The sequence below is a fragment of the Limulus polyphemus genome, unplaced genomic scaffold (assembly GCF_000517525.1).
Source record: "Limulus polyphemus unplaced genomic scaffold, Limulus_polyphemus-2.1.2 Scaffold856, whole genome shotgun sequence".
Classification (NCBI taxonomy): domain Eukaryota; kingdom Metazoa; phylum Arthropoda; class Merostomata; order Xiphosura; family Limulidae; genus Limulus; species Limulus polyphemus.
This window is the reverse complement of record NW_013666466.1, coordinates 261,533-276,433: the sequence shown is the minus strand read 5'-3', so window position 1 is coordinate 276,433 and position 14,901 is coordinate 261,533. Positions and strand designations below refer to the sequence as shown.

The window sequence follows — 14,901 nt, the reverse complement described above, 5'->3', positions numbered from 1 at the left end:
TAACTTGTAACCATATTACAGCTCAGTTTCCAAAAAGCCAATCCTAATTAGTTTCAACATTGCGAAAGATATAATTCTTTTAGTCCTTTCCAAGAATGTTTTTAGAACGGATGACTTTTATTTATCTACAGACGGTATATTATCATAAAAAATAATCAGTTTTCTGCCTTTTTTAAATTCTTAAGGGCCATCTTCACCACGAATAAAATAATATTTAAACGTTTACTGTTATTTTACTATAAATAGATTGTTCTATATTCCTAACAACAAAATGAATATTAGTTTATAGCTTTTTTTATGATTTCTCTAATAATATATTTTATATATATATATATAATTATCAAACTATGCTTCTCGAAAACTTGTGATTTCTGTATCTTATGTATGATGAATCATGATAGTGGGTTCATAATAGGGAACGCAAGGAATTGCACAAAACTCTAACAGAACATTCGGGCATAAAGCACTTTAAACAGTGAAGATTCAGTTCAAACAACATTTTAAAACCTTTATCATTGACTGCTAACGCTGTACACATATACAAATGCACAAAAAAACATGCATGTTAGACTTACAAGGAAAAGAAAATCCGCTCAAAACGGCCCGTTTATAATTCTCTTGTTTTTCTTTTTATTATTCTCTTGCCAGCATATAACAATAGCTTGTTTTATGAATTCACTAATAATATGTTATATATATATATATATATATATATGTAAAATTATCAAAATATGTGCCTCCAAAACATGCGATTTCTGTATCATGAACAACGATAGTTTCTCTGGTTTAACTTTATTTGTCTCATCCTTACAGGTTGCCAACGAGGATAAAAAAGTACACAATTTGGTTTCCATAGTAAAACATTTAATCTCATGCATTTTGATCCTGAAGTACCTTGTAATAGTTTCTAAAACAACAAATTCAGAACCCGAAGAAAATAAAATTTCTTCACCTATCACTAATACTTCAGACGTTCACGTATTTTTTATATTTTTTTGCAGCTAAATTTTGAATAAAATTAAGAAATACTGTCCAACAATTTGATAAAAACACTGAAATCGAAGGCATGCTTAATAATTATGGCATATCAATAGAATAAATCGATATATGTGTCATTTTACAAATATTAATAACAGATTATAAGAACTTTTCTTGTGCAGCAGCAACAACAGCAGAGAATAAAGCATAAATGACAGATCAATACGCTTCTGGTCAACCTGTACCTTAGTAGATTTTAACGCTGAACTTCAGAAAACATCAGACTATATACACTGAAGTACTACAAACACGTAAATGAATATATGTATATATAGATACATGTTGTAAGCATACAATACATAAAAGTAATATATGCCTGAGCACCTCTAATAAACTATTTCTGGCCATCGTTCTTTCTTACCAGTGTGCTCATCATGCAATGTATTAAGTTTGATGAGTATTAACCAAGCCTTATCAGGAACAAAAGGAACCGTAATACCTGAACTTACGGTATAGCTGGATGTCGCTACGTATATATGAAGGAAAATTGGCTATCTAATTGATTGTCATATACGTACACGTATGCACTACTGAAATAACATGTTAACATGTTATCATTCTTCTAGGGGCTTTTTCATGAATAACTTACATATAGTTTCAATCTTGATAGCAGTGTCATAATGATTATATCTTAAAGCTAGAGCACTCAGTCTTTCTTCGGTTTGTGTACACCTTACGTAATTATTCAACTGAACGTTCAAATGGACATGAACTTAGTGACAGTATTTTGTTACATGACAAAAATAGGGGGTTCGGCAGAACCCCCTCGAACCTCCTTCCCCTGCGTACGTGCGTGATACTTTTGAGGTATGATATCAGAATTTTTCATAAGAAGATCAGTACTCAGCCGAACCCCCTCGAACCTCCCCACACTGCGTACGTGCGTGATACTTTTGAGGTACGAGATCATAATTTTTCATAAGAATGTCAGTACTCCTTTGAAAGGTCCAACAAGTTAAAACTGATTAAAAACAAAAGTTCTCTACATAAGCTAATACACATGTATTGTGCTGTAGCTACTCCCAAATCATCTAAATATTGACAGAGTATTCAGTTGAATAACAGTTTAACATTGCCTATCTGTTTGGAGAGTTTCATCAGAATGCCGGGCTGTTCCCAAATTATATGCCGAACGGTTCCCAAATGAACATGACCCTTCACATCAGATGATCAAAAATGTGTATCTACAGTTGCGCATTACAGGCTATAAGTTCACATATGCATAGACATTGCACGTGCAGGCAAAAAGAGCAACAATACTGACAATGAAGCCGCTTTATAAGCATTTGTCACTTATTGTCAACACTTTGAACACAGCTATTGATAAATTTCATAATAATGTTAAGATGTAATCTCACCTGGATTTTCATCTATAACTGTAGATTTTAGTAACTTGCAGATGATTAGGTTCTAAACTAATGTAGACAAGTGTAACATAAATATTGAACATCGCACTTTTTTGAGGTGTTACCTGTTTAAACTTGTAACAGCCAAACGTATACCATGGGTATTTAAAAGGTGTAACCTGTGTCTATATAAAACTAAAAGTGTAATCAAATAGTTCAAGTTGTGCGTGTCATTGCCCTAGAACATTATGGTCTAAATAGCTGGCCGCATTGAGCCCCACAACTGAATATACCTAATCCGTCCATTCATTCTTAATCACACGTGAAGTTTCACATTTGTGTATTAAAATTGCTTACAAATAAATTCTAATAGAAAACTTCCATTCTAGTAAGTCTCATAGGTAACAAATTAAGGTCTTAAATTCTTCCATCTTCTACGGTGAAAGATTGGGCTAGCCTAATATTACTTGAGTCCATATGAAGCAGAAGTATAAGCAAGTGACCTAGAAAGTGTGATCTGAGCGTATAAAAGACAGAAATGAAACCAAGTTGTTTTTAAGACACGACCTTAAATCAAATGAAGTAGAAGCACAATCAAGTGATCTAGAGGATGTGATCTCAGTTTACAAAAGACAGGAATGAAACCAAGAGGCTTATAAGATACAACCCGAGTTCATAAAACATTGTAATAAAACTAGAGATATAGGAAACGTAGCAGGATTTTTTTAAATAAAAGAAGCGAAACTTAATGTTTTAGGTGATGCAGTCCATGCCTATAACAGACATGCTCTAATACTACATTAGGAAATTGCCTAAAATATTCAGTATAATATGTGGCTTTAATGCACTCTTTGACAATAGATAATCTGGTATTACCTTTGCTGCTATCTAAACAATAGGGGAAGCACAAAAAATGCTTGACTAGTATTATAATTATGTTTTATGTTATTGTGGTATAAAATCTAGAACATCTTCATTTTTCTTAACGTTATATACTTAAACACTTGACTCTATTTTAGGAAAGACGGATGTCGTGTCTGGCCTATCAGTGGGTGACAATACATAGGTCTGAGAGTGAGTGCTAGTATGAACCTCTAGTGAAACAGAGGATCGAGAGCTTCTAGAAAAAAATGAACCATGAAGTGACTAATGCTAATCAAAGTCAATGGCCATTAAAAACTAGGAGAGAAGGTAGTGAACAAGGTCAAGTTGTCATGATGGGGTGTTAAGTGGTATAAGAGGTGGCATACTTTCTGGCGAACCAAGTGCAATTGTATGATCATGCTCATTAATGTTATTAATATCTTGCAATGAGGAGTGTAATGAAGATGGAATTTCTTCGCATGTATTGGAGAGTAAATTTAATCTGTTATGTTTTGTCTTACTTGGTGTTCCTGATGCATTAGGATCCTTGTGAGTAACACTCATATGCACCATCAAGGCCTCCCCATTCAGGCAGATCCGGTGACACACGGGACACGATTGAGAGCTGGCTCCCCCAATGAGGGCTGCATGTTGCTATACGAAATCAAAATTAGTTAGTCTTTAGAACATACCATATCAAAATAAGCATAGTCAGGTTATTAAATATTAGGAACGGTATCTTCTACTCATATACCATATGGGGAGTTTTGTATATGAAATACCAGCAATAATGTAGCACTGCATTAGTATGATTCATCAATCTTCCTTAAATATCTTTGTCCTAATACTTTTGTTAATCATTTTCTATGCAGTTTACTTGTTTTCTTCATATCATAAATATTCACTAACTATACATGTATCTTTTGGTTCATATTGATCTTCTTCTTTACAAATCTTTATGCAATTTGATTGTTCTTTAATATTGTTGTACTCCAAGATCTAATAATAAGTTTTATTCTTATCTTTTATAATTGTTTATATATTTACAGATATATCTCGGTGCCTTGTGTTAAAAGTATTAGGGAAAAATTATCGCTAAATAAAAAACTGTGTAGGGCTGGTTACTGGACTTGAAAAAAGAAAACAAACAAGATAGGGATGGATTTCTAGCAGTAACTATAATTTTATCATCATTTGATAGAGCAAAACAATCTTCACGGCCTTTAACTACATATTTTATTATTATTCTATGCAAAATTTATAAAGCTTTAGAAAACTCACGGTTGCCTAAATTACTTCTGCAACTTGCAAATTCTGAAAAACCCAAACTAAAAAGGATCATATTACCTTAGCGCGATGAGAACGAAGGCTGTTTTCAGAAGCGAAACCTTTCCCACAGATGTTACAAAGGAAAGGCTTGTTTTTCGCACGCTCCATCTGGCTGTCGTGATTTCGTAGATGTTGTTGTAAATTAGATAACTGGATGAAGGCCCTTCCACAATCTGACAGATGGCATTTGTATGGCCTCTCCCCTAGAAAGAAAGGACCACTAATAAATCAACGTGCAAATGAAACATCTTTCTAAATCACCCCCTTAAAAGAAAACCATGCACTTAGGTATTAGCTGCTAAGTTTTTGCTCTTGAAAGGTAACCACCCAAAATAAGTACCTGCATAATTATGTCTAGATGATCTACTTATAAAAGTAGAGCTTCAAAGATAAATAAACCTCTAAATTTCTTTGTAATTTTTGCAAATGATTAAGGCTACTTAAAGAAATATAATTAATTTGTGCTAAATTCTTACCTGTAATTTAACTGCAGTTAAAATTAACCAGCAAATAAATCTACTTATAATTCTCCTTTTCGAAAGAATGATACTCAAAGATAAAAAGCATTCATTTGTTTTTAATTCCTATCTTTGAGATTATGACAAGCAAAGACGAAGAAACACGTATTTGTTTTATTGATAAAAACTCAGTGATGTACTTGTGAATCCATTTTTGAAAACAAATTATACGATAAATGAGTAAACATACTGTTTTAACTGTTACTATCATTGGGTGGGTTATCTTTTTATTATTCGGTAAAATAATGCAAAGTACAATCAATTTAATGAAAAGGAAGGCGTTTTACTTCTACTATCACAAGTTCTATAAGCTCACTGAACGATACGCCTAGCTCAAAAATAAAAGTAAACAGATACTTTTTTATTGATTTTCTCCTTGAATCTACGGCAAAAACTCAAAATTAGCTGATTAATACACTTGCGTAAATAGTACTAGACTAATTGTGAATTCACTGACTAGCTTTATGGTGTTTATATATTATTACAATGTTTTTCCACAAGCCTCTAAAACACATTTGTGACGTCATATGCACGTTAAGTCAAATCTAGACTTTCAGGAAATTCCCAGGCATCAATCATGATCACTAATTTATGCCAAAACTCCCTCCAGTAAACAATTCAAACTTCTAAATTAAAATATTAAAACATAGTTACCAAACGTAAAGTCCTCTGAACAATCCCAATATACATATAAACCAGTATATTTAACTTCATACTCCATAACGAGCATTAAAACCATTCTTTACAGTTAACAACATTAATATTCATACATCTAACATTTAAATAATTGAACCAATACTAAATATATAGAACACAAAGTACAACCTTAATCTTGATCAACAAGGCAGTATTTCTAGGTATTTCTTTCTTTAGTAATTCATAGTGTTTAAATTGTTCTGTGATCAAATACATTTAGTTGTTTTCTCTTATGTGGCTTATGGTACTGGAAATGGGATAGCATCTTGTACTTTATTCTCGTTTGCTATATAGGATATCCAGCAGGTTTACTTATCTCTGGCGAAGTCTTTGTTTAAGCTAAGCAGTTGGCTGTTCTCCTGTCGAAGTCCTTTCATAGACGAACACAAACATTATACTTGGCTACCACCTGTTCTGTTGTACTCCAAGTCAGGTGTCTTCATTATTCTATGTATCCATCTTTGTTGTTACATGAAGTCCAGCCTCTAGGGTATAACTGCCCTATAGTGAATGTGAATTTCTGGGTTGTGCACTGTGAATCTAGTCTAACCTCATATCCACGTCTCCCCATCGTTTCAGTTTTCAATACGCACTATTCTTCAATGTCAATCACCACCAAATTATGTTAGGTGGAGAAGTTCCCATGGTGAAGGTGAATTACAACTGTTCTATATATATATATATTTATGGTGACAAGTAATATATCAATACGACTACTGTAATATATATATATATATTTACAGTCACTATTTCAGTTGACTACTGTGATATATATGTATGTATGTATATATATATAACAGAGAGTTATATATGTTTTCAGTAGAAAAGTAGGAATTATCAGGAAGAAGAGACACATGATGATATGATGTTATGAGCAGATAAGGTAGAGCTAACTTCATTGGGCTTGTGTCTGAACACTGAGTACTCTTCAACATGTTATTAAATATCCTGAGGAGTTTCCCTCTCTTTTTTGTCCTGGCATCTTCAGCTATCAGAAGTGCAAATATGGAAAATAAATCAGTTGTAATGGAACTTTGCCTGGATACAAAAGGACTGGCGCAACCTTGAGACCACATATGGAGATCCTTTCATACTTATAGGGAGGTCTATTTAGGATGACTGAGTGGTTGATTTCTATACTGTACCACCCACAACTAGACATAAATATGCAGTCTGTATAAAACTGTGTAGAAAATTACTGTTAGTTAGTACAGTTAGTGATACCTGAGGAAGGGCATTGCCCGAAACGTTGCATCCACAATTATATATATATATTAACTCCTTAGTGGTTTGACCTATAACATACTTCTTTTCATAAATAAGCAGTCCCCGATTAACTGATGGCTAACTGATAGATGCCAACTATTGATAAATACTGTTATGCCATCAGATGGAACATAAACACAAAACATCGCTAGACAAGTACCAACTTAACAGGAAGAACAGACACAGACAATGAATTTGCTGCAGCATCATGAATCCTTCGTAGTCAGAACCTGAATTTCATATTTGCTCAAAAGAAAACAAAAAGAGTCACCACATTACAAGTGAGCTGGAATCTATCACACAGGGCAATACACTCTTATTGAATGGTATGATTCACTACTATTGTTGTATTTTGGGGAATAAAATCAAGTCAATTCAATAACTTCCCAGTAGACTTATCTGGTGGTTTTCTGACGGCGTTGTTGTTTTTGTCGCTTAGTTCAATTTGTATCTGCGTTTTGTTTCATCTGGAAATATTTGGTATTTTCCATATGCGAAATTCACTTTTCGGCTCACTTTGAAAAGTGACTAAGAAGAACTAATGCTTTGGATGAAACGCGTCATACAGATTACCAACATATTATAAACTAGAAGAGTACCTGTCCTATGGACGGAAGTTATGTAAATTCATGACTAACGAAAGGTTATCTTTGGACATGAAAAGTTGCTTCCCTTATATGTAATTGAAGAAATGACAAAAACGCCCATAAAAACTGCAAAACACAAAGAATGAAACTGAATTTTTTTATATATCTCCTCATGGACCTAGTGAACCTCCATACCACTTTTGGTGAAGATCCATCCACACCCTGCGAAATAGTTACATGGACATACAACAGACAGTATTATTACATTTATATTTATACGACATATGCCTTTTCCACATCATATTCGCAATACAAAATACGTTATTATAAAGAAAACTATCCTCTGTTGAAGGCTGTATTGTTACATTTTCCTATAGCTTTGTTTATTTTAGCTGATTATAATCTTTATTGCTATAAATACATAGAAATGATTATTTGTGTCTATACTAACATAAAACAAGATACTGTCTATCATTAAGGCAGACTTGACATTGTTTTTGAATAGTAGCCTGATGCATGCTCGGGGTGGGGGCTAGTAGGTCCTCTGTACTGAGTTTTCAATGCCATTAGAAGATGGACTTACTCTTTCATTAGGTTGGCTCACATGTCTTTAAATACCTAACTTAGACTTTCGGATAATCGGGAGAATCTTATAAAACAGAGGGGGGAGTTCTTCTATCTTGAACAAACAAACCTTCTTCAAAGGAACAAAAATAGAATCTAAGGGCTATATTTCAAAAATAATGATAACAAAATAAATCTTGTTCTTATAAGACAATATAAGTCTAATAAGGCTGAAATATTTAATAATATGTCATTAATATCACACAAATCAAGCTACTCTAAAACTGGATTTCATAAACTCAACAGGTATTTAACGAATTATTGTATCGCTTCAAACAGATATACATTAGTACTCTTTCTGTACTTACAAACAGTTCCACATTACTGTATATAAACTTATGATGTCAGAAAAACACGTAACTTTAAGATTTCCGTTTTCTGATAATTCACTTTGGTATTAACGACCTGAAATAATCGGATAAGACTGCTGAAGAGTGTTTCTCAGATCTTGAAAACAGCCCAGTTTGCCCCTGAAGGAAAAGAAAGGTCCACCTTTCGAAAGCGCTCCGGTTATTGGGTTTTAATCATCTTGTAAATAAGCTTATTCTTTCAATACTGTTCAGCCTTGGTAAGTTTGTTCACAGTGATAGGAATGATAATAGTATATTTCCAAATCATTGGAAACGCAAAAATGGAATGCCAATCTAAGAATATATATTTAGGTGAACAAGGTAGATTTGGGTAATTTTTTTAAGATGTAGGCCTATCAAGATTTTATACGTCACATATTTGATTTCCTTACAATATTCTGAAACACAAGACAAGAATGTCTGAACAACTATTATTTAAACTGAGTAACATGTTCTATTTGCTCTAATTTACAGCATCGCTTGCTGAATAGCGCTACTTTATTAGCTAAACAGAAGTTGAAATTTAAACTTTTTCATATAATTAATAAGCAGTTGTCCTAACGCTAACTATATAAAACACACAAATAATAGATTTGTTGATGCAATGTATATCTTTTTCGATATGTACACGAAATACGTTGAACTACAATTCCTTCAGGTATAGGCCACACTGATGTGAATCGCTTGTAGTACGTTTATGCAGTATTACACTATCAAAGAATTAAAGTTTTAAATTACTTTATTATTTTACGAAAATAGTTTAACGTTACTTTACATTATTTGTCTTTCAACATTAGTTCGTCAGCAGTATAATGAACGAATGGCCGTTTTCTGTTCAATATTATAGATCTTACAAGGTTTAAATAACACCCAGCAGCTGAAATAAAAGCTAGTTGAATATATAGACAAAAAAATTACATTTATAGCAGTACATTCAAATAGAATGATAGAAACGTGTTGGACCAGTAAGGAATGATATACGGTTTAATGTATTATTAGTTTTAGTGTAATGTTATTCATACATATTACTAGTAAATGTCATGTTAGCTAAAGCATTGCATTCTACAGCCTAAAAGTTATAAAACGTATTTACAAAAATACAGCCAGCAAAGACACATTAGATAAATATTTGTTCAATCTATCAACCTCTTTGTCTGTATCTTGTCGTATTGGATTAAACTTCATACAGCAAAACGAAGCAACCATTAACGTCATCACAAATGTTCTTAAATTAAATTTCATCTATTAGGCATCACTTCGAGACTGAAAAAATACTGATTGAAGAAGTACAATTTACACATTTAAAAAGTACAGACTGTGAACAATTAAAGCAACTTGTGCTAAAATATACTGATAGTTTTAACAATAAACTTGGCCTCGCAGATTTGTCTGAACATAATATTGTAACCACGACAGAAAAGTCAATGTTTTGTAAACCTTATCATTATTCTCTCACTAAATTACAAGTGCTACATGATCAAGTGGATGAAGTGCTATGGGATGGGTTAATTAAACCCTCCACTTCTTCTTGGACTTCTCCAGTAGTTATTGTCAAGAAGAAGACTAATGATTTTAGGTTCTGTGTTGACTACAGGAAGTTAAATCAAGTCTCAGAATCTTACTGCTATCCATTGTCTCATATAAGTGATATTTTGAAGGCTTCGTCAAGGACAATCTGTATCAGTACATTAGACTTATCCAGTGGATATTGACAAATACATGGTAAGATGAAGGATCGACATAAAACTGGCTTCATAACAGATAACGGACTTTATGAATTTAAAGTCATACCTTTTGGTCTTAAAAATGCACCTGCAACCTTTCCAAGACTTATGGATAAGACTTTAACAAGAGAACTTAATGTTCCAAGGCTTACATTGATGATAATATAATGTTTTCATCCACATTTGAACAACACTTGAAAGACCGTTACAAGCAATATTGAAAAATCTCTAAAAGAAGCAAACATAAACACGCTACAAGTACATATGATACACATAAAACCCACTGGTGTTATATTTTAGGTTAAAATTAGTTGTTTAATACAACTACAACAACATAATACATTTTGATAAAATACATTTAGGTTTTGGACTTAGTAAAAACAAATTAAATCATAGAAAGTTTAAAAGTCTAAATGTTAAGTTATTCCTCAGGTTCATTTAAGGCAGGTCAACATATAGATAGTTATCATGAGGAATCATACTCATTTAGTAATTTATGGATATTATAGGATACATGTTAACCATAGCCAATAGTAATTATATGTAAGCATCATTGTTCACCTCAAGTAAATGTGGTTATTGATAGACTAAAAGGCTTAGAATGAGCATTTGTAGCACTGAAAACTACTTTCTTGGTTGAATTATGTGTACTCTGATTAATGTTCTGCATAACTTAGTTTTGTTTAAGTACACGTTAAATATTGAAGTGTAAGAAAATGTTACTTGACAAGAAAAATGAAGAAGGGTATTAGAAGTCTTTTGCTTTGTTCAAATTCACTCACTTCATGTGAAAAATTGCCGATTTTTCCATACTTCAGAAATACATGAAAACTTAGTGTTAACCATTGTGATGGCAGCTTGTACACAGAAAATATGTAACAGTTATCTATATGAACACAAATATTGAGCACGGACATTAATTAACACGAAATCTGTCTACTAATATATTTGTGTACCAGCTTAAAAGAAAATATAACTATGAAAGAAATAAACATTTGACCGTCTGCTTAAGAGTGCGATTAGACACTTAAGCTACACAATGGGCCAACTGTGCTCTTCCCACCGCACTTATACACAGCGGGGGAAGGGGGATATTAAGATAAGTGTCTAACTAAACAATAAACAGAAACTTTCCTTTCACTTAAAGTGTTTACTTGTCTATCTTCCCATCCGTCAAATATTGGCTTCATCGAACAAATGTGCCTTCACAGTAAGTCAAATATCAGAACACTTACTAAATCATACAATCAAAAATAAGAACAGTGGCCAAATAGTAAAATTAGTATATTCATGAATGAAAAACAATGAGTATATCTTATAAACAAACTGGAATACAATGAAAAATTAAACACTCATAGTTGAGAATAGTAGCCAAATAGTACGCTACTATAATCGTGGATGAATAACCAACAGGCATATCAAGGAACTAAGTTTAATACAGTGGCGAAATTATACAAAAATGGTTCATCGCATGAAAATAATGATGAAAATCAACTAGGATAGTCACAAACAATTGACCGAAAATATTGAAACTGACAACTTTGCAGCACTGTTCCGTGTTTTTTTAACTATCCCAGTGAATCAGATCTCGACCATACAATACACGTAGCAATTGTACAAAAGAATTCATAAGTCCCTACTTGCATGTGCTCAAGAGGTAGAATTATGATGTACGTATACTTGGAATTAATTGGTTCGGATACAGGGTAAAAATACTAATTGCGAATCTAGTTAGATACAACAACCGGTAACTTTTTACCCGCTGAGATTGTAGAGAATAATTTAATTGTAAACTTATTTACTAGAAATCTTTAAAATATTAAAAACAGAAGAAGCATCTGTATGGTATTCGTAGAACCTTACAACTATCAATATTTTTTATACAGTACTGACTATGTAAACAATTACTAGAAGATATACATCTAAAAGTATATGATTATTTAATATCGCACTTCAGAATGTTTAGGCCAGTAGAAACACACAACTAATCATTGTTTTTTATTTCTGATCATTAGTTATTATTACTATTGGACCACGATAGGTTTACGGAATTATAAGGGTAAAATTCACCGCGAAAGACAGCACAGATACCACACTGTGTAGAATTAGGCTAAAACATACATATAAAATCTTAGTCTCAGATTTACTAAAGATAACAAATATAGAACGCTTCAAAATTGTAACTAAAGATTTGTTCAATGTAACAAACTAGGTATTTCAAACACTCCAAAAGTGGCATTCGTTGTTATGTAAGAAAGTCTAAAGAAACGATAACGTTGTATTACTTAGACCTTGAAATGTTCCTAATTCAAACTGCTTCTGGTGCATTTTATGTCTGTAGTTACTTCAGTTTAATAGGTTAGCAGCAGATTAAGTTCCATATCTCTAGCTATCTGGCAATGACTGGTAAGCACGAGAGTAGGTTCCATATTTCTGATTCCCTGATAATTAACTATAAAGCACCAGAATAAGACCCATATCTGTAATTAGGTAATAATTAACTAAACAGCACCAGAGTTAGTTCTATACATGTGGTTATCTAATAATAGTTAAGTAATAAGTCGAAGAATAATTTCCATATTTCTAATTAACTGACAATCAATTAGAAAGCACCAGATTTATTTACATATCTATAGTTATCTAATGTTTAATTGGAGAGCACCAACGTAGGTTCTATATATGTAGTTATCTGAAAGTTAACTAGTGAACACTAGAATAAGGTCAGTATTTCTGATTCCCAGATAATCAATTAGAAATCACCATGTGAGTTCTACATCTCTGGTTATCTGATAGTTAACTAGTAAGTAGCAGAATAAGTTCCATATTTCTAATTACCTGATAAATAATTAGAAAGCACCAGAGTAAGTTCCACCTCTACTTATGTGATAGATAAATGGAAAGAAGTAGAAGAAGGTCAATATTTCTAATTACCTGATAACACAGGCCTGCGAATTTATAATTCATAAACGTTGTTTTGGTTTTAATAACAGATTTCTTTCTATCACCTGACGATTTTTTACAAATAAGAAACAAAATGTTACTTGGATCAAATTATTGTTTCGTTTACCACAATAAACATTTTTTATTAGTATGTTTCATAACAAAAATACAAACAAACTGAAGAACAGGGAAGAATACTGATGTAAAACGAATATGCATCCTCATTCATCCTGTTTTTGTGTGTGTGTGTGTGTGAAATCTAGTATTATAGTCTCAAAACTACGTGTTGTGGTCTTTCTTTTATGTATTGTGTCTGGAGAATCTCGTTTCAATGACTAGCAGTAATCAGCCATCATGCTGATGTTCCACCTTCCCTGATACCTCCTCTCTATTTCCCTGATGTCTTGAAATTTTCCCCCTTGTACTTCGCTGACGGTACCGAGATTATCAGGGAAATAGTCAATATTTGAGTGTAAAACATGAACTTTCAAGCTCATATTACAATCCAACTCTTTAAATTTATCGAGCACGTTATTGACAATATTTTCGTAACTTGGGTACTTGTTGTTTCCTAAAAATGTGCCAATAACATCTTTAAAGGTAATCCACGCTTCCTTTTCAACTTTCCTCATTGTCCTTTCGAACTGTTCATCCGAACTCAATTTCCTAACTTGAGGCCAAATAAAAATCCCTTCTTTATGTTTCGCTTTTGAAAGATCTGGGAATTACCCACTTAGATATTTGAAACAGTCGCCATCTTTGTCTAAGGCCTTTACAAACTGCTTCATCAAGCCCAGTTTTTTGTGAAGTGGAGGTAATAAGACTTTCTTTGTGTCCACCAAGCTTTCACGTTTAATGTTTTTCGATCGTGGTATGAGGCTGACTTTGCGTGGCCATTGCTTCTTTATTCAGTGCTAATTTCGTGCTCTGCTGTTCCATTCACACAGAACATGGAAACTTTGTAGAACTGGATTGCTGACCCAACAACACACAAAAGACTTTATGTCTCCACAAAGTAGCCAACCATGTTCTTTGTATTTGGCCTCATTAGAAGAAATTCGAGATTTTCGTACGTTTCCTTCAAGTGGACCGAATGAGCAATAGCAACAGATGCATATATGTTACCATTGTGAAAGAGAACACACTTTAGACTTCTTTTGGAGGAATTAATAAACAATCGCTTGGTTCATGGACTGCAGCTCCTAGCATTGGTGTTAATTCAACAATATTGTTGCAATAAACCAGTAAACCTACTTGCGAAGAGAAAGATATCAACTCTTTCTCACAATTTCTGTACCAGTAAAACGATGTCCCTGGAGAAAGTAAGTTCTTAGCCCGAAATCTGGACACCCCAAAATATCTGAATAATCCTTTGGAAGGCCCAAATCTTTCACCAAATCATTAAGTTCACTTTGTGTGAAAAGTTGTGGTTCGCTAGAATTTTCAGGTTGAAAAATAATCCCTATCATCATTTTATTGACATCAGTTTCAGAATCAGATGAAACTGCATGAAGCGTGTCCGGTGAAGAAGGTCCAAGAGCAACAGGTCTTATCGCAGATTGAAGGTTCGGATAAGAGATTTTCTTTATATTTCGAGTGTTGTAGCCTTGCACGTTACA

The 14,901-nt window shown here is 33.0% G+C and overlaps 1 protein-coding gene across 1 annotated transcript in view; it reads right to left on the bottom strand.

Annotated features, from left to right (window-relative positions):
• The window catches only part of LOC106460885 (zinc finger protein 384-like), a 115,451-nt gene that overhangs the window by 23,308 nt on the left and 77,242 nt on the right, over positions 1-14,901 (bottom strand). The window contains exons 4-5 of the mRNA XM_022387690.1: positions 4,596-4,780; positions 3,770-3,902 (exon numbers count right to left, since the gene is read on the bottom strand). Of these exons, the coding sequence (XP_022243398.1) occupies positions 3,770-3,902; positions 4,596-4,780 (318 nt within the window). The remainder of the gene's footprint in view (positions 1-3,769; positions 3,903-4,595; positions 4,781-14,901) is intronic.